Source organism: Takifugu rubripes, chromosome 20 (assembly GCF_901000725.2).
Source record: "Takifugu rubripes chromosome 20, fTakRub1.2, whole genome shotgun sequence".
Lineage (NCBI taxonomy): Eukaryota > Metazoa > Chordata > Actinopteri > Tetraodontiformes > Tetraodontidae > Takifugu > Takifugu rubripes.
In genome coordinates, this window is record NC_042304.1 from 14,775,262 (window position 1) to 14,800,485 (window position 25,224).

The 25,224-nt window shown below is 43.9% G+C and overlaps 2 protein-coding genes and 1 non-coding gene across 8 annotated transcripts in view; 2 read left to right on the plus strand and 1 right to left on the minus strand.

The window, feature by feature from the left end:
• Positions 1 to 3,119: 3,119 nt before the first annotated feature.
• On the minus strand, positions 3,120 to 3,192 carry trnam-cau (transfer RNA methionine (anticodon CAU)). Its single transcript has one exon. It is a non-coding gene; the product is annotated as a tRNA-Met (tRNA).
• A 279-nt stretch (positions 3,193 to 3,471) lies between these two features.
• nasp (nuclear autoantigenic sperm protein (histone-binding)) lies at positions 3,472 to 7,806 on the plus strand. 4 transcript variants are annotated; one of them, XM_003974386.3, is made up of 15 exons: positions 3,473 to 3,633; positions 4,012 to 4,062; positions 4,138 to 4,251; positions 4,355 to 4,435; positions 4,610 to 4,716; positions 4,895 to 5,200; positions 5,369 to 5,424; positions 5,488 to 5,555; positions 5,716 to 5,789; positions 6,006 to 6,194; positions 6,311 to 6,483; positions 6,562 to 6,639; positions 6,715 to 6,786; positions 7,075 to 7,200; positions 7,621 to 7,806. In XM_003974386.3, exons 1-15 carry the CDS (start codon positions 3,596 to 3,598, stop codon positions 7,657 to 7,659), a joined length of 1,572 nt encoding a protein of 523 aa, XP_003974435.3. In that variant the 5' UTR covers positions 3,473 to 3,595; the 3' UTR covers positions 7,660 to 7,806. The 4 variants fall into 4 exon arrangements, with proteins under 4 accessions (XP_011613388.1, XP_003974435.3, XP_029684505.1 ...); XM_029828645.1 differs by having other exon boundaries at positions 4,895 to 5,197; XM_011615086.2 differs by lacking the exon at positions 4,895 to 5,200 and having other exon boundaries at positions 3,472 to 3,633.
• Positions 7,807 to 9,834: 2,028 nt separating this feature from the next.
• lrrc7 (leucine rich repeat containing 7) overlaps positions 9,835 to 25,224 on the plus strand; it is a 56,526-nt gene continuing 41,136 nt past the window's right edge. For 2 of the 3 annotated variants that reach the window (XM_029828573.1, XM_029828575.1), the window contains exons 1-3: positions 9,835 to 9,998; positions 17,003 to 17,074; positions 17,791 to 18,060. The gene's annotated coding sequence lies outside the window, so the exon portion shown is untranslated. The remainder of the gene's footprint in view (positions 9,999 to 17,002; positions 17,075 to 17,790; positions 18,061 to 25,224) is intronic. The other variant, XM_029828574.1, reaches the window with a different exon arrangement.

Genomic DNA, 25,224 nt, shown 5'->3' on the forward strand with positions numbered 1-25,224 from the left:
GAATCAAACCTGTTGAAAAACTGGTTCAACTCATTGGCTTGGTCCACGTTCCCATCAGCTGAGCGTATTCCTTTCTTCTGGAAGCCAGTGATCGTCCTCATCCCACTCCAAACATCCCTGGTCTGGTTCCTCTCCAGTCTCTCCTCCAGCTTCTTCCTGTAGGCGTCCTTGCTCTCCTTCAGACTGCGTTTCAGTTCCTTCTGTACACTCCTGAGCTCAGCCGGGTCCCCAGCAGTGAAGGCCCTCTTCTTCTTATTCAAAAGGGCCTTCAGGTCACTTGTCACCCATGGTTTGTTGTTTGGGTAACAGCGTACCTTCTTGGTGGGGACGGAGTTCTCAGTGCAGAACTTGATGTAGTCGGAAACACAGTCTGTCAGTCCATCCAGGTCCTCACCATGTGGTTCACAGAGAGCAGACCAGTTGGTGGTCTCCAGGGCATCCCGCAGACAGTCCATGGCACCATCAGACCATTTCATAACAGTCCTCACAGTGACTGGTTGCTGCTGAACCACAGGTGTGTATGATGGGGAGAGCAGCACGAGATTGTGGTCAGACTTGCCTAGCGGAGGGAGTGCAGTGGAAGTGTATGCACTGGTGACATTAGCATACAGTAGATCCAAAGTCTTCCTGTCTCTCGTGCTGCACTGGACATACTGGTGGAATGTAGGGAGAGTGGACTTAAGGGAGGCATGATTGAAGTCCCCTGTGATGAGGATAAAGGCTCCGGGATGTTTAGTCTGCAGGTCAGCCGTGACAGAGTGGATGACGTCACAGGCCGAGTCGAATTACTGTGCAAATGTGGAAAAGAAAGGTGAATCGACCTAGATTGGAACTTGGTTTTCTTTCTTTATTCTATCACTGCGGTCAGGGCAGCGCGTCACGTTGCATCCAGGGCAGGGAAGGGAGACCAACGATGCACCGGAGCCGCCTGGTACCGATCTGGCGTAATAATAGGACCGGATGCATCAGCTGACCTGCAGCCATTCTCCGATACAAAGTCTATATAAAATTAACTTAGTCAAAGCAAACCTGCAGTGCTGCACAGAACATCTCACTTGATGCATTTCTTTTGAATTGTCATTGTCGATTATGATTAAGTCTCCCTGCACTGCAGCTGCAGAGGGCACTTTTCTATCTGTAACAACAAAAAAATCTTACTCTTGTTTCACATAACATAATAGCTGACTACTTTAAACACCCTACTGAATGTAACAGTTAACCGTGTTAAGTTCTTCAGAGGGATTTTTATCCTGCTAATAGTTATAAATCTAGATAGATTATATCCTTTCTGTCTATACCTGAGGGAAAAATGTAGTCTGCTATCTGAAATGATTAATGTAAGTCGTTTTAGGTTGGTCGTTTCACCTGAGTGTAAAGGTCATGCCATTTCTTTGGTCTGTCATAACATAACATAATGTTATAACATAACAAGTAATCAGAAACGACTGCCAAAGAAAACAAGCAATTTCATCGGCAGAAAAAAAAATACAACCAGCTAAAGCTCCGGCAGCAACTGCACAAACTTTATTGCAAAACTCCCGATGATCAAGTTACATTAGCGTTACAAATGCCTGACATGACTTGGACATATTGCATTAAGCATTTACGGTGATATTTTATGTGAAATGAAAAAAAAAACGTAACGAATAACAGACCTCAATTTGCGCACGTACCTTGTCAAAATCCACGGAGATGTCCGGAATAAACAGCGGGCAGACTTTTAAATAATAAATCAACTCGAGGATCGATTGACTTTTCCAAAGATTGAGACCGCAGTTTAAGTTAAGGCGGGACGTCGAAAGATTGAATGGCGCATATGATTGGCTGTTGAAAGATTGAATGGCGCATATGATTGGCTGGTGAAAGATTGAATGGCGCATATGATTGGCTGGTGAAAGATTGAATGGCGCATATGATTGGCTGTTGAAAGATTGAATGGCGCATATGATTGGCTGTTGAAAGATTGAATGACGCATATGATTGGCTGTTGAAAGATTGAATGGCGCATATGATTGGCTGTTGAAAGATTGAATGGCGCATATGATTGGCTGTTGAAAGATTGAATGGCGCATATGACTGGCTGGGCTTATACAGCTGTCACTTCAAACTTTATTCGAATCTATGCAACCTTCCCGACTAAAACACCCGTATATCTACAGCATTGAAAACCAGGCCGTTAATCCAAGAAAATGAATACAATTAAAACAAGACAATTCGTGTAATTGGGTTTTAAAACGCTAAGTTGATAACTCGTCTTGTATATTGTATTGTTATTGCTATGGTTTTATTACATACTGTTGGATCGCGATACCTTTCAAGTGTAGCTGCCGATCCGCGTGTTCTTTGAATGAAGACTTCGAGAAGAAATGTACCAATTTCAAAATGTATTTAACAATAGAACCAATTCCAGATACAAATATTACAGAGCTCCGGGCCAGTTCATAACCCTAGCAACAACAGAGTCAATTGTCAGGGCATGAAGTCTGACAACCTAACTATCCCTTGGCCCAGTCTCTTATAGTAACACACATGCAAATTCACAATGTTCATGCAATCCAATCCAGATCCCCTGCTGGGATGGCCTCGTCCTCTTCCTCCAGTCCCATTCGGTGTTAGTAGAGTTCTTCTTTTCCACTGTTTTCCCAGGTGGCCAGGTCCCATTCTTCATGCAAATGTGATCATCAACCCCCCTGATGTCCTGTATACAATGAGTGTTTGACACCCCCTGCCTGACTGGCTCCTGAGATTACAGTGGAACAAACAACAATCCTGTGAATGGAATGTCTCTGTTCTTTATTACATTTGCTAATGAGTCTACCTTGCCTAACTTCTAAGAGAAGACAGAAACATATGGTGAAACACATAACAAGATAAAGACAATTCTCAACAATACATAGAACACATAGTTGACATTTTGCATTAGGTGTCTAGGGAAATCTAAGGAATCTAAAATCATTAAATACGATTCTTTTTGTATGCAATAAGTCACTTTCAGCGTCTAATGTATAGGGTCATAATGTAAAGATTTCGACTTATTCGTCCATGGTCAGGTCTAAATATTTAATAAATGATATGCATATAATTTATTTATAGTATGAAAAACCAAAAGAAAAGAGAAGTGCCCCGTGTGAGGCTCGAACTCACGACCTTCAGATTATGAGACTGACGCGCTGCCTACTGCGCCAACGAGGCTTCCGTAGAACGCACCCTGAACGCTTCATTATGAAAGCGGTCAAAATGAAGCTTATAACCATGATAAATGCATAGATAAATGTACATCGTCAGCATCTGATGATTTTTGATCATTTCCATCGTCGTATTTTTTCAAAATTCAATGAACAATAGTGAAATCGAATCTGAACTATATGTTTTAGGGTGCTATATTGCATTGCGTGCAGAGCTTGGACCTATCGCCGATAATGTGGCGGCTCCTTTAAGGTTACTCTCCCGCGTTCAAGTTAAACGGAAATAGAAACCGTGTTTTCTCTATTTAAGCGCGCCAACAAAGATCCTCACACACGGGACTGTTTCTGTTGCATACACACACGGCGGAGCAGCACGTCTGGTTTGTCCAAAGTCTTATTCTCCTGTAACGATGCCAGAAGGAACATATACCGCGTCAAGCTCTGGGAGGTAAGAGGCGCTCGCCTTCTGTAGAACGTCTGCATCGAAAACAACTAGCTAGCATATAGCTAATGCTGCAAACGCTCTTGTGACGAACAAACCAAACGTGTCCAGCTGTACAACAAGCAATAACTCGGCGTGACTGTTGGGCTAATTAAGTTGGAAACAAATATACTTGGTGGGCTAAGAAATAAACTGAAGTTAACTAACAGTATCGCCGAATGCTAGTTAGCTAGTGCTATTCACAGTGATGCGTAAAGTTTGAGCTTGTTAGCCGTAAAATGTAGTTGACAAAGTAAGATGTACTTTAGCGTAAAGGCGCATACTTTTTTTATTTATTTATTTTTTTACTGCCGACCAAAAATCGAATGTGATTCCCTTCTGCAGCGCGGAGGAGCAGCCGTGCTCCTCATCGGCGGCAGCTGCTGCAGAGGACAGGTGAGCTTCCGGCGACTAAAACCACCGCGTTTACTCTGTGATCGGTGTCAAACTAATGCACGTTTCTGTCTGCAGCTCTGTCGATGTGATGGAGGAGGCAAAGAAGCTGGTTGGAGCAGGAAACAAGTATCTGGTCTTGGGCGATGTGGTTTCTGCTGTTGCTGTGTTCCAGGACGCATGCAGCATGTTGTGAGTACAGTAACAGCAGGGGGGGCTTTCCAAGAAACCAGGTCATCTCAAACATGAAGTTATTCTCAAAAGTATTGTGGCTTTTCTCAAATCTGCCTGTCAGGGCTGCCAAGTATGGGGACACTGCAGATGAGTGTGGGGAGGCCTTGTTCTTGTGTGGGAAGTCTCTGCTGGAACTTGCCAGGTTTGTTGGTGGCCTTTTCTCAATTCTAGGCTGGATTGCTTTGACCTGTCTGACGTTACATTGTTTACTGTCACTTTCCATTTTAGTTGGTATTCTCTGGGGGGAAGGCATGCTTTGGAACCCAGACTGTATCTTATTTTGATGGTACATTACTCGTTTATGGTTTGTGGTTAGGATGGAGAACTCTGTCCTCGGTAACGCCCTGGAGGGAGTCCCAGAAGAGTCTGAAGGAGAGGAGCAGCCCACTGACTCCAAAATTGAGAGTGCTGATAATCTTGATGGTATGTATGAAATGTTTTTGGTGTAGGGTTCCTAAAAAGACAAACCAATCAGAATTCAGGATGTGTTCAATAGTGTTAAATCTGCAGTTAGTTTTGTGGGCAGTTGTTTTTCCTGTGTGACTTCTAGCAGTGAACAGTAAAAAAAGCATTTATTTTTTTACATGCCGCTCTGGTGCAGAAAAAACTAGAGACGAGCTTCGAATGCAAGTCTACGATGCGATGGCTGAGAAGCCGAAGGAAGTCGGAGAGGAGTCGGTCGCTGGATCGGTTAAAACCGATGAGAAAAGGGAAAACAGTGACGCACAATCCCCAGTCAAAAGTGTAAATAGTGCAAATCATGAAGCCAAAGGAAATGGAGTGGAGAAGAGCCCAGTTCCACCTGTGAATGACATCATTAACAAACCTGCCACGAATGAGGAAGAACCAGACAAGGATGTGAACTCAAATGCAGAAGCTGAAGAGGAAGATGAAGGAGCAGAGGGCAGTAAACTTTTCGGATTCCGGGCACTCTTTGTGAATGGTTCTTCACAGATGTGTTGACTGGAGCACAGTGTAGGGTGTTTCTATAGGTGACGGGAAGCACTTGGTCACGCTGTATTTAACGAAGAGGAAGGAAAGAATTGCAGCTCACCAGTTTTTTCTTCTCGTGCAGATGATGATGACAGTGATGAAGATGATGAGGCTGGAGAGGGAAATGGACAAGCGAAGGTGAGTTCTCACTTGGATTCTTGTGTACTCGGTACTTGCTCTAACCATGTGCCTCTTTTTTAGGAGGAGGAAGTGGGGAATTTACAGTTGGCATGGGAGATGCTGGAGGTTGCTAAAGTGATCTATAAAAGGTATGTAGAAATAATTTGATATCGTGTTCTTGGAAGAACCTTTGAACTGGGTTGAAACAACTCCTAGCACCTCATCCTGGCTCTACATAAAACGGGCCACTGATTCTGCTGCTCTCCAAACGGGGAATAGTTGAAGGCTAAAATGCCTTCATTTCCACAGAAAGGACGACGAAGATGGCCAGCTGACGGCGGCTCAAATATATCTGAAACTTGGAGAAGTCAGTGCCGAGTCAGGTAAGTTTAAACACGGAGGCTATAAAACTGATGTCAAATGAGTTGGTGGTCAGCCAGATCCAACCTGTGACACTGCCTTTATTTGGGATCGCCCTCCATTGCTTAATTGCTGATCGATGGGAGATGAAATAGATTTTCCTGTAATTACCTAAACCCCCGTGGGTTTGGTTTTGCTGCACGACGCAAATGTGACTCAAAACTGTGTTCCCTCTCCAGGCAACTATCCCCAGGCTTTAGAGGACTTCCAAGAGTGTCTCTGCCTGCAGCTGAAACACCTTCCACCACACAGTCGTCTGCTGGCTGAGACCCATTATCACGTTGCCACAACTCTGTGCTACATGGACAAATATAGTCAGGCCATCCAGCACTACAACAGCTCCATCGAGGTCATTGAGAAACGACTGGGTGAGGAGCTTTGAGGAGGACTCGGGCGTTGCTGATAAAAATGCTTCTCCGCCTCTAAATGGAGGCGCAGCCATTAACAGAAGTGCAGCATTGGATGAATAATTGTCTGTGTTAAGGAATGTTGCAGGAGGCGATAGCCAAAGCAGAAGGAGAAGATGGCACGGCTGAAGAGGAGAGAGAGCTGGAGGAGCTGAAGCAGCTTCTGCCTGAGATCAGGGAAAAGGTTGAGGACGCCGCAGAAAGCCAGAGAACGGCGAGCGCTGCGTCTCAGGCCATCCAACAGGCCCTGGTGAGTACACGCTTCAGAAGGAATCGCATACACGTTCCCTCAGGCTCAGGGTTGGAACTTTTGGACCCGTCCTTGCAGGGTGGAGCCTCAACGTCATCGGCATTCCGATGTGAAAATGGTGGCCCTTCGTCATCATCCTTGGAGCCCGCCAGCCAGGTAACGCAGCACGGACACGCCTTTAGCTTGCTTCTGTGATACCAGCACTTTAAAGGTCCGCCACACGTGTTTCAGGTTCCAGTCACATCGTCTGACAGCCCCCCCTCTAAAATGGCCTCTGACATCTCTCACCTCGTCAGGAAAAAGGTTGGTATTTCGGCAACTTGTTTGTTTGTTGGCAATTTGTGCTTTTAATCATGCTTTTAATCCTCTTTACTGGTGCCTGTCAGCCATGCCTTAATTCTGCCTGCTGTGGTTGCTGGAACGTGCAGCTTTGTCTTGCAATCGGCCTGTGTTGCCTCCCGTCGTCGAGGTGGTTTTGGTGTCTGGTTTCAATTACACGTGTGATTTCTGTGTCTGCATGATGGGCGCTGATGTGCAAAAGACTGCAATGAGTTCAGCCTTCAGTCCTTTTGTCCTGGTCTGTTTCTACAGAGGAAACCAGAGGAGGGCCGAGTAAAGGACACTGATGCTAAACAGGCAAAACAGGAAACCACAGTTAATGGCAGCAGTGACTCGACTGCCAGCAACAGCAATGCAGTCCAGGGGAAATCACAGGAGGCGAGTGATGGGCTTGTCTTATGACGCATGTCCAGGATGGCGCTTAGGTTGATTACCGCTTGGAGCGCGAGGATAGCCTGTCATGAAGTAGCTAAAACTGGATGGTTTGTAGTGGGTTTGTAGTTGTCCAATCCGGATTCAGTTCAGTAGGTGAGCGTTAAAGATGGAAGCATGTTTAGAGAAACCATAAAGTCTCGGTAAGTTTCTGCTAAATGAAAAGATGTTCTGAACCGTTAAAATCCTCGACGCTGAGATGGTGTTCAGAACGTCTCCTGCGCTGATGAATCAGAAGAAACTTGAAGCAACCTGTTATTGGTATTTATTAAAATATTACCGGTAATACAAATCTGTTTCAACATCAAGAAATCCTGGTACAGATGAGTCCCTAACATTTTTTTTAATTTTTTTTTGTCCCCATAGTCTGCCAACCAAACATCGCCTGTCAAGTCTTCATCATGACCATCTTCATCACAGAACTGAAGCCAGCACAGCATGCCTGCCCACCCCCCTCTCACTTCCAACACTTGTCTTTGTAAATATGATCACTTTCATAGATTTGTCTGTCGTTTTGTATACTTGTAGTAAATAAACATTTGCAGATGTAAACCTGTCTGCTGTATTCTGTGATCCATCAGAATAATGCTGTCATCACGGGTGCATACTCGCGCACGCGGTACATTTGCACCCCCTGGTGGTCATGAAGGGCACTTTTGATAAACCAAACCTTTGAACAAGGAAATCCTCAAATTTTGAGTTTGGGGAGGGGAAACTATCCCTGGATCAAGCTCTTCACAGGTTTCATTAATGTAAATACTGTACATGGTGCTTTAATGTAGAAGAGGAACATCTGAAAGCACCCCAACAGTACCCATTGGTGAGTATTGCATTTAAAATGGGTTTGCAAGCTCGTATGGAAACCATAGCCTGTTGCATATTAGACCAAGCGTTGAAGGCAATTTCTTTTACTAAAAGCAGGAATATCTAATAAGATCTACATGAACATATGAAGAGAAATTTAATCTTAAGCTTAGGAAAGATAAAAGATGCTACATTGAGCACAGCTGTGCTGAGATGGCTATAGAGGGACGGAGAATGCAAATTCCCAACATTATTCTTTCTCCTGCTGACTTCCCATTTGGTTCTACTCCAGTTTGCATTTCTGCCAGTAGGTCCAACATTTGTGCCACAGTAGCTGGATCTGGCCCACCTGACTGAATGTATGCTTGCCGCGGGGCTCAGCAGAGACTTGATACGCCCCCCCTGGAGCTGGGCAGCTGTCCCTGTGTCAACAAACTGATTCTCAGTGGCAGCTAGATAAAGCTGCATCCAATCCTTATAAATCCTGGTGAAACCAATGAAGAAAAACACAGCATGTCATTGATGGCCCACTGACGCCTGAAGAACATTCACCAGCCAACCATTTGGGTAGATGATCGCACTGAGAGCAGAAAGCCACCAAAGATATCTTATTTCTGTGACACCATCATTTAGCCACCTTAACAATCAGGTTAAGTCCTGGTTCAAAAAAATCCAATGGCCTTCAGGGAAAAATTCCCAAGTTTCTCTGTTTTGACCATCATACCCCTAAACTCAGCTGGGACAGGCAGTTGAGATGGAGGTGGAGGTCTCAAGGTGGACGGACCAGTCCTGTGTATAGCTGTTACCAAAGCAGGATTCGATGTTCTTGGTCAGGACATGTTCCTCAGCACATCAGGATCTGTGTGGAGACTCCACACTGAATGGCAGAGACCTTACCTTCTTGGACTGGTTCTCTAAATGTGCAGTCCAGGTCAGAAGCTCCTCAGGAAAGGTAGCACTGAGATATTTGAGACTGCTTCCTAGTTCCCCTGCAGTCCTGATGGGTGCTTGGGGCTGCTGCTGCTGCCTCCTGAGGTCCACAACCAGCGCCGTTGGTTTGCCATGTTTGGTTGGATTTCTAATCTAAATACAATAAACCCAAAGACGATCATCTGTGCCAAGACTCAACATGCCTGATTTGCTGTCATCTACATGCATGTGCACTCAGGGGCTGGCTGCAGCTGGGCCAAAAAGGTTTGGCTCCAAGCATCAGCAAGAGCTGATCCTGTCTGATAAACATGTCACTCATACCCGACCCATGAGCTGCATGTGTGGTGTGTGTGTGTGTGTGTGCACAATAAATTAATGCTATACATTTTTGGGCATGCGTATGTGCACAGACTCCATGAGGATGAGGAAAATCTGCTGCTGCTAGAAGCTGAAATATTCATCATCCATCTACACCTAACAGAGAGAGCTGAGGACTTGAACTTCTCTCTTTCCCACATCTCTCCTACTCTACAACACACACACACTCACGCACACACAAGCCAGGTTGTTGCTAAGCAACTGTAAAGAGAGTTCACAAGTACCGCAATCCACTACTGTTTGTTTGGCTCTGTTCATGATCCCACCACAGCTCTCACTGTACCATCTGTAGATCCATGAGGACTTTCCTCTCTCCCTGCACTCACCAATCAGCATTTGCTGGAGGGGGCGGGACTATCGGTTCCCTAGGTTACCTGTGTGATTGACATCGCGCATCCTGCAGCTTATCGCGGCAGCGTATCTCGGATGGTCCCGCTCCCACCCCCTCTCCACCTCCTCCTGGTGACTGTGGAGAAATCTGGAAGAGAGAGGAGAGACGCGGAGAACAGAGGAACAACAGCAAGGCTGATTCTTTAAAGTTCTTCTCTCTCTTTCCATACCGGCAAGATGCACACTGGAGTGCTGGAGGAAGCTGGATGAAAGGAGCCGAAAAGGGGGATTCTTTATTGGAGGTAAGTGAACAAACACACGCATCACTTTTCTGGGTCTGCCATACCAGTCAGTCGTCCTCACCAGCATGGTGAGTTATGGAAGAGCGTTTGGTGTCCATGTATGTGTGGGGGGGTAGGTATCAGCATGCAACATGCAGAGTAGTGTTAATGTATGAATTCCATACATCCTCAGATCTATATGGGACTATAGGAGCTGTGGTGATTCAAAAGACTGAGATATATCAGCACTTTTCTGCTCCATCTGCATTGGTGGAGGAGTGTTTATTATATAACCCTCCGTCAGCCCTGTATCAGACTGTGCACCATCAAACCTTCAACGTGTTTGACTCCAGCCTGACGTCTGTCGTGACCGTAACCTAAAGAAAAGGGGGGTTTGGAAGGAATTTGTCTATCGCGAGTGTGTAAGATCAACAGATCTGAGCCTCAGGGTTCGCAGAGCTTCGTGTGTGTGGGCAGGTGAGCGAGTTAACAAGTGGGCAGACAGAAAAACACTTCTCACAGGTGTCGTTTGACATTTAAACTCAATTTACGCCACCAGGCACATTTGCTAAAACATAGAAGGAACAACTTAAATAATATTAGACCCTTACAGGAAATAATTTGTCATACCAAACATTGTTTGACTGGTTCAGTTCACAAAAATTTTCACACCAAAATATGTTCAACTGTAAAAAATGTATGTGTTTGATACATTTTTCCTTGCTTTCAGATACTAAAAGCATTTGTTTTTCTTTAAATCACGACAGAATCTAGGCTATTGCACATCGAGATTTTTGAATATTTGGTTGGTTTGCTAGCCGGTATAGAAATCCTGTTTTGTGGCAACTTTGATTCAATTTTCTTTTACCAACATGCTAATTTTACAGGCCATCGTCCTATAATATTGTTTAACACACCTGACAGGAGATATCTGACTACTCCGTGTAACTCAGCACCTAGTCTGAATTTGCAAATCTTAAACATTACCGACCATGATGCTAATGGAATACCCGAGATATTAAAGCTAGAAGGATAACAATAAATCAAGAGATGAGGAGAGTTTTAAAATGCTGCCGCCAGCTTCCAGCCTGGGCTGATTTCAGGCTGCTGCAGGCTGTCAGAGAAGCTTTACCATAAACTGCATTCCATAGCATTACTGTTGGAGGTGATGAGCTCCCTGGAGCTGCTGCCTGTCTGCTCGTCTGCGTAGGAGGAAACATCCGTTCTTCACAGCTCTGTCTACTGTGGATATATAACGTAGTGGGATTCGACAGGAAAAATGCCTGAGCTCGAAAAAGTGGCTGAGACAGATTTGAGCCCCTCGCATCACAAGTGCACAGCATTCATCTTACCCCACAGATTGGCTGGGATAGCCCACAGCTGAGAGATCCCTGCCCTCCTTCCTGTGAGAAGGGCCCGCTAAGCTGCTGACCGGTGGCAGCGAAATCCATCATATCTCAGTGTTGTTTATAGGGTGGCAGGATGACAACGCAGCAGCCACAGCTGCTGAGTAAACCTGTCAAAAATGTAACCCGACTGATTTTAAATGACTGAGATTACTCGAAAATGAACACTCCATGTACTGAGCATCACCTCACTGGCAGAACTGGTCGGCCTGCTGGGACGTACTCGCATGAACGTGCATGTTCATCCTGACCCACGTTTCGTTCCTAAACCTCGCTTCGGATGTGTAGAGCCATATGCTCGGTGCATTTACACTCTGGATTAGTTAAATAAAGCATCCGATCATGTATAAATTTAGCATCTTTAGAAATGAGGAACAAAAGGAATCTTTCTGCTGTTCACTGACGAGGAGAGGTGGTTATTTCTCTTATTACCATTTTACAGACTTCAGAAGTCCATGTGCAGATTATACACACTGCACAGTACACAGTGATCACCCCCCCCCCCCCACACACACACACACACACACACACACACACATACACATATATGCGTATGTAGATGTTAGTATCTATATATGTGGTTCAGATGTATATAATGTGTCAATATTGGGTTTGTAAAGGTCATTTGTCCAGAGTGATCATCAGATTAGGTTCTACACAGATGTAGTCGCTCAGAAAAGCGGCGACGTATTTGTTGCTTGGCAACATTTCTTAGCTGGGTGAACATGCTGAGATGTGTCAGCAGACTCGGTTTGTCATATTGGTTTCCCCACGAGAGGACGAGGTGCATCAGTGTGGCTGCCCTCTTCCCTTTGTGTTGTGAACTGATTCAGGGTCTGTTTGATTTCACCGGGAACGCCATTAGAATCAACATGCCCCCATAATCTTGCCCGTAGCAGCAAGAGTAGGAACCAGCTAAAATTCTGCTCAAATTGAACCCAACGACAATAAAATGATACTAATTTCATGGCCAATATCCAATATCAGGACTAGGCTAGATGATGTCATCTATTAATCCTCTATCAATGAAGCATACATCAGTTGTTTCTTACACCGTGACTAAAATCAGCAGTTATCACTGGGGTAAATCAGATTTCCTCTGCTGGATGAGTGACAGCCAAGAGATTGCCATTGTTTGGTGAGACCATGTCGGGATGTTTTTTCTCTGATTAAGAGCTCAGGTCAAGGACGAGTTCTGTCAGGATGAGAGAGATATGATTCTGTTACACAGGAGAACTTAATTAAAGCCTGTACTGGCCTGTGCTAGACAGATGTTTTCACTTTTGCCAGCCTGGACCTCGGTGCCAAGAAAGCGATCAGATTGCGAAATTTATCAATCACAAACATGAATCTACAGATTCAACACATCAGGACCTGGTGGAGTGAAACTAAATGGTTATTATGAACTTTGAAGGAAAGTAATTGTTCTTTTAGAATTAGGAGATCCTTTGGGCCGTCCTCCAATACAAACGGAGGTTAGTTTCTATTTAAAAGGCCTCAGAATGAAGGTACTGGATATAAAACAACATTCTGTGTCTGTTTTCCTCTCTCTTACTACAAGGTTGCATCATTTTCAGGCGTTGAGACGTTGAGAAATGGGAGGAGAGAGAAGGCGAAGGAGACAAAGGAGGGCAGAATCTCAGTGAAGGATGGATTCATAGCTACTTTAAGTTATTTAATCAATAAGTCAGCAGTCAATAAAGCACCGTGAGGAAATAATGACACAAATTCTGCAAAGTGATTGAGCGTGGACTAAACGTTAGCCAGAAACCCGCACAGGCAATAACAGCATCTTCATAGTCTGCTCCGTGTTCCCCCGGTACTGTGGTTAAGCTAACGCTTGCTTAAATTGTTCATTCTGCTTTTTTTTTTTTTATCATGAGTTCATGTTAGCAACTTTCTGTCGGCTGTACTGAGGAAGAGGAAATGTTTGTCTGATTTTAGGAGGTATGTGATGTATGCTAAAGTATATTCATCCATTTAACAGCCCATCTTACCTAATCAGCACTCAAATGTTCCGACGGCGAGTGAAGGCCTCGGGGACACGCCGGCCCCCCTGCCCGAGTTATTCACTGCACTGATGAAGCGACCTTTTGTTTTAAGCACAACTGCGCTTCAACAAACTTTCGTAACCACGAGCAGCGTCACTTCTGCAATAAATAATTTGGATGTTGGAGCCCTGTCCATCCCTGAAGAATTCATCGCAGTCAAAATCAACACTGATCTCTTTCTGCCATTTTCTTCTATCGGAGCCTTTGAAGTGTTTGATATCAACGTAAACTCCTCAGTTCGTGAACTTTACGTCCTTATTTTTTACTACTTTTAACACCTTCTGGGATATAGATTTGTCTTGATTTGGTGAAACATTGACGCCTCTTCTGTGCTGAGCTACAGCTCTGCAGGTTACCATAGCACCTGACGGAGAAAAAGGCAGCCCACACAGTCTCTCCTGCCGACCACTCGTTCTCTTCCTCTCTCTTCTTGTCTGCTGTCTTTTTTCTCTCCCTCTGTTCGTTCTCGTGTACTTCCCGCGGTGCCATTGTCATTTCTCTGTGTTTAAACCTTGTGGTAAATGTTGTATGCAAACGCTTGTGCTTGTGTGGATGTGTGTGTGGATGTGTGTGTGCACACTGATATGAGTGTGTATCAAATGTTTGGTTATGAATATGCAGATATGTTCTAGCCAACATGACAACTCAGCCTCACTGTCCACCCACACATGCACGCACGCGCGCGCGCACACACACACAAAATGAAGAGAGAAAAGGAGCGGGAGCAGCCTGTGGGGTCTAACTGGACCCACCAATCACTGGGAAGACCAGAAATGTGTGTGTTGTTCCTCATTTCCCTTGTCGGTAACTGCTCGGTGAAAATGCTACCAGGGAATTCACTGGAGAGCTCTCTCACGCGTGAGTCATCAAAAAGCTTTCCCCACCATTAGCTAATAAAATTGGGAGGTCTGGGGTTGCCGGTGGATGCCATCCCACTGCTATTACGTTAAGGCCAGTTTATTTGGACGGCACTGCACCGCGTATGCATTCAAGTGGTGTTACCTGAGGCAAAGGGAGCAGATTCATTTAAATTTAGAAGTGAATTTGTTGTAAAGATACACAGTAGAAGGTCTTTGACCTCTGTATCGTGCGTCTGAGCTTTGCTCGAGCCGGCAGTGTGATCGCACCAAAGAGTCTCAGACAAAACTGTGAGCAGTTCATTTGCATTCTTGGTAATGTATAAGACTGGATTTTGTTAGGAAGACAAAGAAAAACACATTTTAATCTCATTAATTGCTCTATGTGTTATTTTAAAGAATTATATAGATGTCAGGGTCACAATTTATGGCTTTATTTATGCATTAATTCATGGATTTATGGCTTGTTTCTGCTGAGGCTTCACGGCCGGTGCATGCCGGTGGATGAATAATAGCTGGATGTGAAATGAAAAAGAAATCAAAAGTTTGTATTTATCCACCTGTCTGCATAAGTAGAATAGAATAGAGTGATTATTATTGTTTATTATTATTATTATTATTATTATTATTATTATTATTGTTATCTACAACACTGGGAAATAAGGACAGCTTTACTGGTCACAGCCCATGCAGCAGGTGGAGCCCTGCTTCCAGTCATGCTGGTCACACTGGTGTGGTGGTTGTCTGCCTGACAGTCACACCGGAAGCACCCACCTCCCTGCCTGATCCCCATCAGGTCACCAGGAGGACCAGAATTTAAATCCATAAGGTCCATCCACCTGTATCTGTGGCCATAAGAAAGATAAAGATGACTGACAGACAGACGGACGGACCGACCGACCGACCGACCATACTGCTCTCCTCTTTTCCGCTTATTAGTTTCCATGGTAACAGAGAACTGGTCATCACGCTGCCCACTCAGCGTGCACATCTCTTATGTACACACTGTCGCGCACGCGTGCTCACACACACACACACACACACACACCCAGTGGACACATGCATACAGTAACTTTTCTCAGAGTCAGATAAATGTGCGCTCGTTTGATGATTGGCTGATTTATAATGGTATGTTACAGCTACACAGTAGCCTATATACAGTGGATCTATATATATATTAGACTCTGTGTGTGTGTGTGTGTACACACATGCACATTCCTATAGTTTGTCCTCAAAAGGATACAAGTCCATTTAATCCTTACTCAGATATGGTGGCCCACTCAGAGCACTACAGAGACAAAGGCAGAAACAGAAATACCAAAGTAGGTTAGAGCAAAGCATTCTGGGATAGCAGGATACCCTCTGGGCTTCTGCATGAGGCTCTCCTTCTTTCTTCTTCTCAGTGCTTCGAGCTCCTAGTCCTTCCTTAGTTCACTTTCTTTGCAATGTTTCTTCCTGGACTTTCTTTTTCTTTACCGATCTATTCTTGTGCTTTCTTCTTTTGCCCATTTTATAATACATATTTGTATTTCATTGGTGCTGTTGTTGAACTGGCAAGAAATGAAGCAAAATAGCTTTACCTTAAAACCAAATTAAAAGAATAGGTTAAAAAAATAGTGTTCTTGGCGTTACTTTTGCATTCCCAGTGCTCACACAGCAGCGCTACTCCGAATGTTAGTTTCCTGTTTCTGCCACTGTGTGGAGTCAAGACAAACGTTACGTCCCTGTACTGGGATGAAAGCAGGAATCATTAGAATTCAATCTATTATCATCACCGCCTCCTCCAAAAGGTAGATTTGAAGTTTGGAATTATTTGTAGGCTATTTTAAGAACTCCTCTTGTGGACTTGTTGTTCATTCTTTCCTTTTTTGTGGTTATTTGTGGACATAAAGAGTTAAAGACATGCATCATTACATTAGTTGCATAATTTAAACTGACCAGTCTCAGTGGACTTTTTAATGTAGTTATAGAGACTTATGTTGTTCTCGTTGCAGTGAGATGTTTATAAAGGTTTTATCCGTAAAAGCATTAAATTTGGTGATTAGTCACTTGTCTTTAATTGTCATTTTGGAGTGTTTTATGTGAAAGAAATAGCATTAAATGCACACGTAGACTTTGAATTTAGAGGCAAATCAAGCAATAATGGAAAGGTTAGAAAAAGAGATGCAAGAAAAAAGTAAGTAAAAGGGGAGAGGAAAGAAGGGGAGAGGGCATAGGGCACTACTATGACTCCTCCTCAAGTGTTCTCCTCCCTCCTCTTCCTCTCACGCCCTCAGTCTTCCCTCCTCACGCCCACTCTGAGGAACATTGAGATGATGGTACGTATGGATCGTTCTCTCGTCACGTCTCCTCTTCCCATGTCAGGCGTGCGCGCCTGTCTTACGTGTGAGCGCATGTGCGAGGGTCTTTATGTAGATGGTGAGCGTGGCTGTGCCCGTGTGTTTCTCTGTGTCAGCGTCCTAGAAAAGGCAGACCTGAGGGACTTGTGCTCCACTTTTACTCTTTTATTAATTCACCCCTTCGCTCTGACTGTGGTTGCCAGATTGGACTGAATGGGAGGAGAGACAAAGAGGGTTTAGGAGGGACGGGGCGGCAACTGAATGCATGTTTTTTATGATATTGTGAATAAAAATGTTTGTGATATTTATAACTTTCTATCTAACATTTACCAGAGAATCATGCTGTGTTCTTTTTGTTTTTATTTACTACAGCATGATGATGAAGTACCTGTCCAGTGAAGGATCTCAACATACAGCCCACAGATTTAGCTAGGTCTCTCCAAGGTATATTCTTGAGATTTTTATCTACCCAGGGTGGAGATAAGCAGAACCGGACCCATCTTCCAATTGACTGTCATCATCTATGACAGAACAGAATTAAGCTGCATTAGAATGGCTGAAATGAACTGATGGGATAATATCCCTGCAGGGAACCTTCGCACAACCAAAAGAACCGAGTCCTGTAACATAGACGGTCACCATCGTGGCTGCTCAGGTTAGGAGATGAGCACAAATGAGACAAGTGCAATGAAATTTTACAGGGTACAAAACAATTGGACTCAGAGGGGAGTTTTCAGCTGCATTTTCAGCCCTGTTCATCCTGGAGAGGAATAATTGGAATTGGATTGAACCGCATGGTGGAAATGAGGAGCCGAGGGATAATCTGTGTTTTTCTAATATTATTATTATTGCAATAATATATGTGCTGGCACGTAGGCTAACCCTCTCAGCTGATCCCAAATTCACAACAGCCCTTTGTCATTGCAGCAGTGACTCAGTGGCTTCATTAACAACCCCACATTATTGGATGTCATTTGATTTGTTGGGCAATCAAATGCACATGTCAGCTGGATTTTACTGTACTGTTTTACGGTTCCTCTGGCTTTTGTTCCAGGTACTCTTTGGCAGGGGTTTATTGGTTTTTTTTGGTACTCACTTAAAAATGAATAGTTGGCTAAACCGGCATAGTAACAGTGTTTTCCTTTTGTCTGTTCATACAGGATACCTTTATGAAGACACCAATAAAAGTGCCAGCAAATTAACTTCTACTAACAAAGCAGCAAACTGTCAGAAACATGTCCAGCCTAGTGTTGTACCCATAAGGCCTTGCTGCGGCCCCATGGGTGGAATTACCTGGAGGCAGAAATGATCCTGACCAATAGCAGGCCGTCACCTGGGGATATAATCTCCTTCCATCACTGATCTTCAGGTTGCGTTGGACCAAAGCTTCCCTGTGCCACCATCTGAAACCATATTGGTGAACCCTTCAGGTAGGACAAAGTTTTTCTTTACCTTCTACTTTATTTAAGCACCAGCATCTCCACATTAATATTATAGACTATCACAGTGATGGATGGTGATAAAAGAGGAGCAAATGGTCACAGAGGATGGAGAGAGAAAGTCCTGAAACAGAGAAAAAGAAGCTCTAAAAACAGCCGTTCAGTTCAAGGAAGTGTGGCTTTTCTGTCTATGTTGCATCATCGTCCTCGAGAAATGATAAGATTACACATCTAAGTTTCTTTTTGAAAGTATTAATTACAAACCTGGTTATGCTCGAAGATAGCAACTGTGAGAACTGCAGTTTGCTGTTTGAAACAGATGTGAAGAAAAAGCACTGCTGCAAAGAGCCTAATCAAGAGAAAAGTCATCCTCAAAAAAAAGGTCCAACTCATCAAGTATCTCATAAAAATGTCTTAAATGTTTTACAACATTTAGTGTTTGAATATTCCGAAAGAAGAGGGACGGTGGACATGGATGAGAACATTTAAATAATAAAAAAAAGAGTTAATAAACCATTAAATAGACCTACTGCTCTTTGCCCAGGATCACTGCTTGTCCCAGTGAGGTGACCTTTGCTGAAAACCCAATAGAGTAAAATATCTTTCTTTTATCTTCAGCTTTGTTATTGGAGGTGTGACAGCTTCGCCTTCTGTTTCTGTCTCATCAGCAATGTGGCACATTGGTGACACATATATGTTCCCCATATGCACATAATAAAATATGTAAATATATAAATCCTATATGCAGGGATACATTTTTCATAGAGAAGCTTTCTTTGAACCTGACACCAGAATAGAAGCAGGTACATTCAATTAAAAGATCCAGTACGATAACGTGATAAAGCGTTTCCTGTCACCTGGAGTCCAATGAGTCCAAATCCTCTTTCTGTCTAACCCTAAGGACCGTCTCATCGTTGCACACCCGCCATGCTGCTTTTATTCCCTGATTCCCGTTACCAAGCTCACACCGAGTCGTAATAGGCATCGCAGGTACGGCTGTGCTCAGGTGACGGAGACAGCAGCTGCGGCAGCTGCAGCAGCTGGCACATCCGTCTGCTTTTGTCACATGAGGTGTTTCAGTGGAACGAGGCGCTGGAATCAGCAATCAGCCGAGCTGTGGCGGTAATGAGGGAACCGTCCATTTCGTCTGGGGCTAAATACTTCCATTATTTAGGAAATGTCTGGCCTGTAGTGGCGTGCAGTATCATAGTCACCTGCGCGGAAAAAAGTGAAACCTCCATTTGGGGAGTTTTTTCCCTTTCCGATTTCAAATTTGAGAAAATCTTCTGCTGATACCTGCAGTATCTATAGCTGTGTGGGTGCAAGACTCAAGTGTGGTTTTTTTGTTTTACCATGTCTCTCTCTCTGTCTACTGTTGCCATGGAGACCATACCTACTCATTGTCTCTTTGCTGAGTCAGTGAAAGGAGGGAGTCGTCAGAGCAGCCTGGTCATATCAAAAATCACTAGGTGGCATCTCAGATCCATCCACCCATCCTGGTGGAATAATTGAACATTTGGAAGACATCAAGACTCATTTAGTTGTAGAGAATCACAGAGTCCAGTCAGTGGGACTCAACATTTAAGACCCGTGTTTCTCCACTAATACCATTTAAATAGGCCATTAAAACAACTGGGCCGATGTAAAATCAGCTCTAAGAAAGTGTGAGTGAGTCTGCGGCTGCTGGAAACTGACCGAGCATAATTGTTGTTTCTTTCCCCCACAGCTGCTGTCTGCATCCATTTTCAGAACATGTTTTAATTCCACCCATGCAAGCGAATTGTTTGGGTTCAAACGAGTGCTAACCCGAGCTATCGGAGGTGCACCTCTAGACAGCGCGCCAGCTGTTACAAAGGCTGAAGCAGATGTGAAATCCGAGTTTGGAAACTACAAATCTGAGGCTGCTGTGACTGTTCTGTCACAGACGGAATGGCGGGCGGCCCGTGCGAATAGGATCACATCCAGATGTCTGTGCCAGTGTAAATGAAGCCTGAGCTCACAGAGCCATCTGGTTTTCAGTCCAGTCGTCTCTTGAACCAAAAGAGCTCCGTGGAGATTATTAAGAGTAGTTTTCCCGTGCGAGCGCTGATGACACTCATCGACACAGTCATTTCATCAGCTCTAGAAATGATCCACACCATCAGAACTGAAGGGCAGAACCGGGCTTTGTGCTTCAAGCACCTATAGTGCTTAGATTCTGTAAGAAATTGAGTTTTTCTCTCATCCTCAGAGTTCAGGGGGAGTTTTTGAATAGCTTATCCAATAAATTCACGTTTGTAATCACGGTAATGTGTACATGTGTTGTTTACGTCTATAGGGTGACATAAATAGGTCGTCTTTGCTACAGCTGTGGATTGCTGCATTGCTTCTCTAGTCCCCAACAACACTCACAGGGATGAGTAAAGACATTTCATCTCTCTGAGCTTTAGATGGGAGTGAGCCTGGGCTTCTAATTTTACACACAAAAGGAATAAACAGCTTTCACTGACCATGATGACTGACAGCTTGTTAGATACACCCTGCAAATCCACCGCTCAACGCAATGTTCTGTTAAAAGTCTGAAGATGTTGACTCAGTGCTCTCGTTTGAAGTGTGCTGTTGTTGATTGTATTGCCTTTACAGTTTGTTACGCATCCTGGTGTTTTTATTTTGGCGGCCAGGCTTATTTTATGAAGGACCGTGACAAAAAATACCCTCCTTTTGCTTGACTTGCTGAAAAGTGTACACAGCCAACCTCATCTCTGGGGAACTATATTTTTCCTGCAGGATCCCCAGTGGTCTCTGCAGGGTGACAGAGCTGTAATTAACACAGTACAAAGGAGAGTGTACTTCTATTGCCATGAGTCACATGCACAGATTGATGTATATATATTTACAAGAAGGTTGTGTGACAACCAGCCTTTATCTGGCTCTTTGTGAACAAAAAAACTCTTAGATTTGAATGAAATTTTCCGGAAATGTTGCCAATGGGCCAAGGAACAGATAATGAAAGTGACGTTCCAGATTCCGGAGGGGCTTTGGCCTATAACCTTCCACATATCATGGAGGCTTTGATCATAAAGCAAACCAACTACTGTATGTTATGTAACCTTGTAATTCTACTGCCTATAGACTATATACTAGACTACAGGTGTTGCACAGGATCTGGAGAAATTAGCTGCTTGGCGGAAGTCCGTGTTCTCCGAATGCTTTTCTATGGGGTGCTTGAGTTTAGATCTTTACCTTTTTATATTTGTATCCACAGCACTTCCTCATACAGCATTTCCGTGAGTGACATTTTGAGCGATGACTCCTTTCTGATGGCAGTTTCCTCTCCGCAGAGGACAGTGGAGATGCAGAGCGCATTTAGGCCCGTTTATCGTAATTAAAGTGATTGCAGCTGAATCCCAGGAGAGCAAATCTTTAGTCAAAGCCAAACTGAACGGAGCTAATGGCTTTTGTGAGCAACTCCTGTGTGATTCGCTCCTGTGACTGCACATATAGGATGGTATGAATGAGACAACCCGTTCTGACTGCCATTCAAAAAACAAATCCCCCTTTCTTTTTTTTTTTTATACACAAGTGTCATTGAATGTTTGGCATCAGTCAGTCTGTGACGTATGAATCAGAGACCATCTGCACCTCAGGCGGCAAAACAATTGAACTTGATAGCAATATTCATGATTCACTTCATCCTTTAAATAGAAACTGTAAACTACAAGAGGGTGAAATATATTTCAAAGTTATAAACAGCTTGATTAAGGCCAAAAGCTAGAATGTTCCCCAAAAAAGACCTTTTCTCAAAGGTGACATTTCACATCTGAATAGGAGTGATAATATCTTATTACCAGTTTTAAATATGGGAATGACTTCATCAGCTTGACATGATTCATTTCATTTTATTTTGCCAGGATAATGCGCTCACTTTCAAAACTTTCAATAGGGAATCTATAAAAGCCAAATGAGCTATTTCAAAAGTCAACACCGCGCTGAGGTTTGAGGGACCTGAACTAATATCATCCTGTGTTGTTCATTTAATATTTGCACATCCTCTGCTCAGCAGTATCTATGCATCCACCCTTTGTTGAAAACCTTATTTGGCCATTTAAGAATCCACAAGATCTTTTTCTGTTCTAAAATGGAAAGCTAGGATGCTAAACGATGCGTTAATGACTCTATCACCGACCTCTTAATTACTTTTTTAACCCAAAATATGGGTTGACCTGCTGACACAATCGAGAATGAGTAGATAATGTTGCTCCTCTCTTGATATCTTCAGAACTAAAACCGCATCTTTGCTGTATTCTGCTACAGAGGTAACCATAGCAACAGAAAACACAGTTACTGTAAGGAAGAGGGAGCCTGAAAGAGAGAAGAGGTGTAAAAAGAGAAAAAGAGGAAGACAGGGACACTTTGAGGTTGACCTCTGCACTTCTTATCTCTCTTCTGTCTCATAGCCTCTATCTTTATTCTCAACCTCGCAAAGATTAGCTTCCTAGAGCTACATTGTAGTTCTTGACTCTTCCCGCTACATATGCAACAGCCTCAGCGCTTTGCCTGTAGCTATCACTGTGGGTGCCGGAACTGATGGCCGGTTCTATGATGCACAATAGTAGCATATATACATGCATGTTTCCTGTACATTGCTCAAGTCCTGCACACCTGTAAACAAGGAAAAAGGAATACTTCCTTTGTTGCTATTGAAATGGTAATAGGTAGATTCAAGGCTCACACGACGTCAGCTCACATGTGCAATTTCTTTTTAAAAAAATAAGAATAATCCTGACTAAATTCCGTCACTGAATTTAGTCCTCAGAGTAGAAACAATAATGAGTTTAAAGGAGCCAGTAAACATTCACGTGAAATGGAACTCATAAAATCTTTAAATCCTCCTGTGATGTGTGCTACATGCTGGAGAAGCAGCTCATGTGTATGTGTGTGCAGGTTCCAGTGTTTTAATCTCATTCATTTATTCATCAGCAGGCAGAAGTGCTGATGCAAGTGAGGGGGACAGAAAAGATGGAAGCAAGAGGTAGAAAGCGTGAGATCAAGTGTGAGGAGGAGAGACAAATCCAAAAATATATGTAGCTGCGCTTCTAGTGCGCTCAGGAAATTTCCAAAGGATGATATTTGAAACATACAGCACTTAAATGAATAATGAATTGAGAAGCCAGACCACTGGTGCGATGTTAAGGCAGAGAAATTTAGGCTATGGAGAAAAATCTTGGGAACAAGGCGGAGCCACGTTCACTGCCAAGCATTGCTTTGCAGGTCAGACACTCGTACAGCAGCGTGTTCAGCTCCCTCATCTCTCAAATCTCTCAAAAGACACAAATGAGGTAAACAGGGAAAATGGAGACGAGGGAGAGAAACAAGCAGGGGACATGAAAGAGAGAACGACGAACTTTGACCTCATCCTGTGCCACTCATAATTCATCACAAGTGTGGGCAGATGTGGGCAGCTGGCTGACTTTCACACATAACCAGATGTGACATGCATCTGTTTACCGCTGCTAAAGGGATGTTCGAGCCAAGATTATATGTGGGAGGGTTAGTAAACATGACTTAAACATCACACGCATACGTAAGCTCCGTGTGTGTGTGTATGTGTGTGTGTGTGTGTGTGGGGGGGGGGGGGTGCTTGCATTATTTTGTACTTGCATTTCAGTACATTTCAGTACATTTGTTACGTTTAACCCTTTTAAGGGGGGTTAACGTAGAGACTAACAAGCCACCAGGGAAGGACCGAAACAGTTTGTCAAGATTGTGCTTTATTTCTTAACACACGTGCATACATCAAGAGTGGAGGGAGAGATGGAACAAACGGGTCTGTGCCAAAACAAAAGTCAAAAAACAGGGCATCTTAAAACATCAAAAACACAATGGTGGCCACAGCCCATAACCTAGTGTAACTAACAATCAAAACGTACATGCAGCAATGTATGGGGTACCCCGTCCTTACCTCGTCCCACCTGCCCTCCACAAACTCTCCCTGTCCAACACTGAGCGAGAGAGCGAGCCCCCATGAAATTAGGGGGGAGAGCCTTTAAAGCGGGACTCCACTGGTGATTGGTCAGATAGACACAGGGGAGCCAATCCTAAGATACCCCCGGAGTCCACAGGTAGTGTCTATCTTCCTCGTCACCAGCACTGCCTGCCTTTCGGTGGTCCACCAGTTCTCAGCCTCTGGATGGCGCCACTCTGGGAGGTCACCAGCAACAAAGAACACAAAAAGAAACACCAACAACATTGCATTTCAGTACATTTTATGCAGATCAGACAAAATCTGCTGTAATGGCATCAGCACAGTGATCTATAAGGAATCAGCTTTAATGAACGTTAGGTTCTGTTTGTGTTCTAATGGGTTTTAATTCACTTGTGCTTGTCAGACGTTGCCGTTGTTGAATAAATGACCCATTTTGACCTTCTGCCTTGCGTAGAAATGTCTTATTCCACTTGTGTGCGTGCTGAGGGCACCAGGGAAGCCATGACTATCGTCTCCATCTCTTCATGGGAGGATACCAAGTGGCTCCAGAACCAGATGTGAAATCCAGCAAACAATGACAGGCATCTGGAATAGACAGAACACTCCAGGACATTTCAGTTTATGTCCATGTCAGCCACCCATGCAGCAACACTTCTTAGAGCCCTTCTATCTGGTTAGCTCTCAACCTGATGTCTTAATCCTTAATCATCCGCAATACAAGAACCATGTTGCTATGCTTTAGTGCACTCCAGTTACCTAGCAACACTCATTCACAAAATTCCATGTACAGCAGAATGCAGTATAGCCTAGATGTATTTCCACACTGTTCAGAGAGAGAGAGAGAGAGAGAGTGAGGGGGGGTGATGTCAGATAGTGAACAATAAACATGAAATTACAGTCCTGTTATTTGCAGTCAAGGTCATATTCTAGCATCCAAACTTCTCTCCACGTATCCACGGTGATTCCACGCGAGGAGCCAAGCTAACCTGCAGTTTAATAGAGATCCACAGTCAGTAAATTCCACTGCTGTGCATGTGCAATACTACCAGTCTCTCGTGGGATCTGAGACTCAGCACGGGAGGCATAAATCTTGGTCTCTTCATTTAAGGAGTGACAGATCTTAAGTCATGGACAATGTGCAGCACGTAGCATTAACGTAGCAGCAAACGAAAGCACCATACGATGATTCA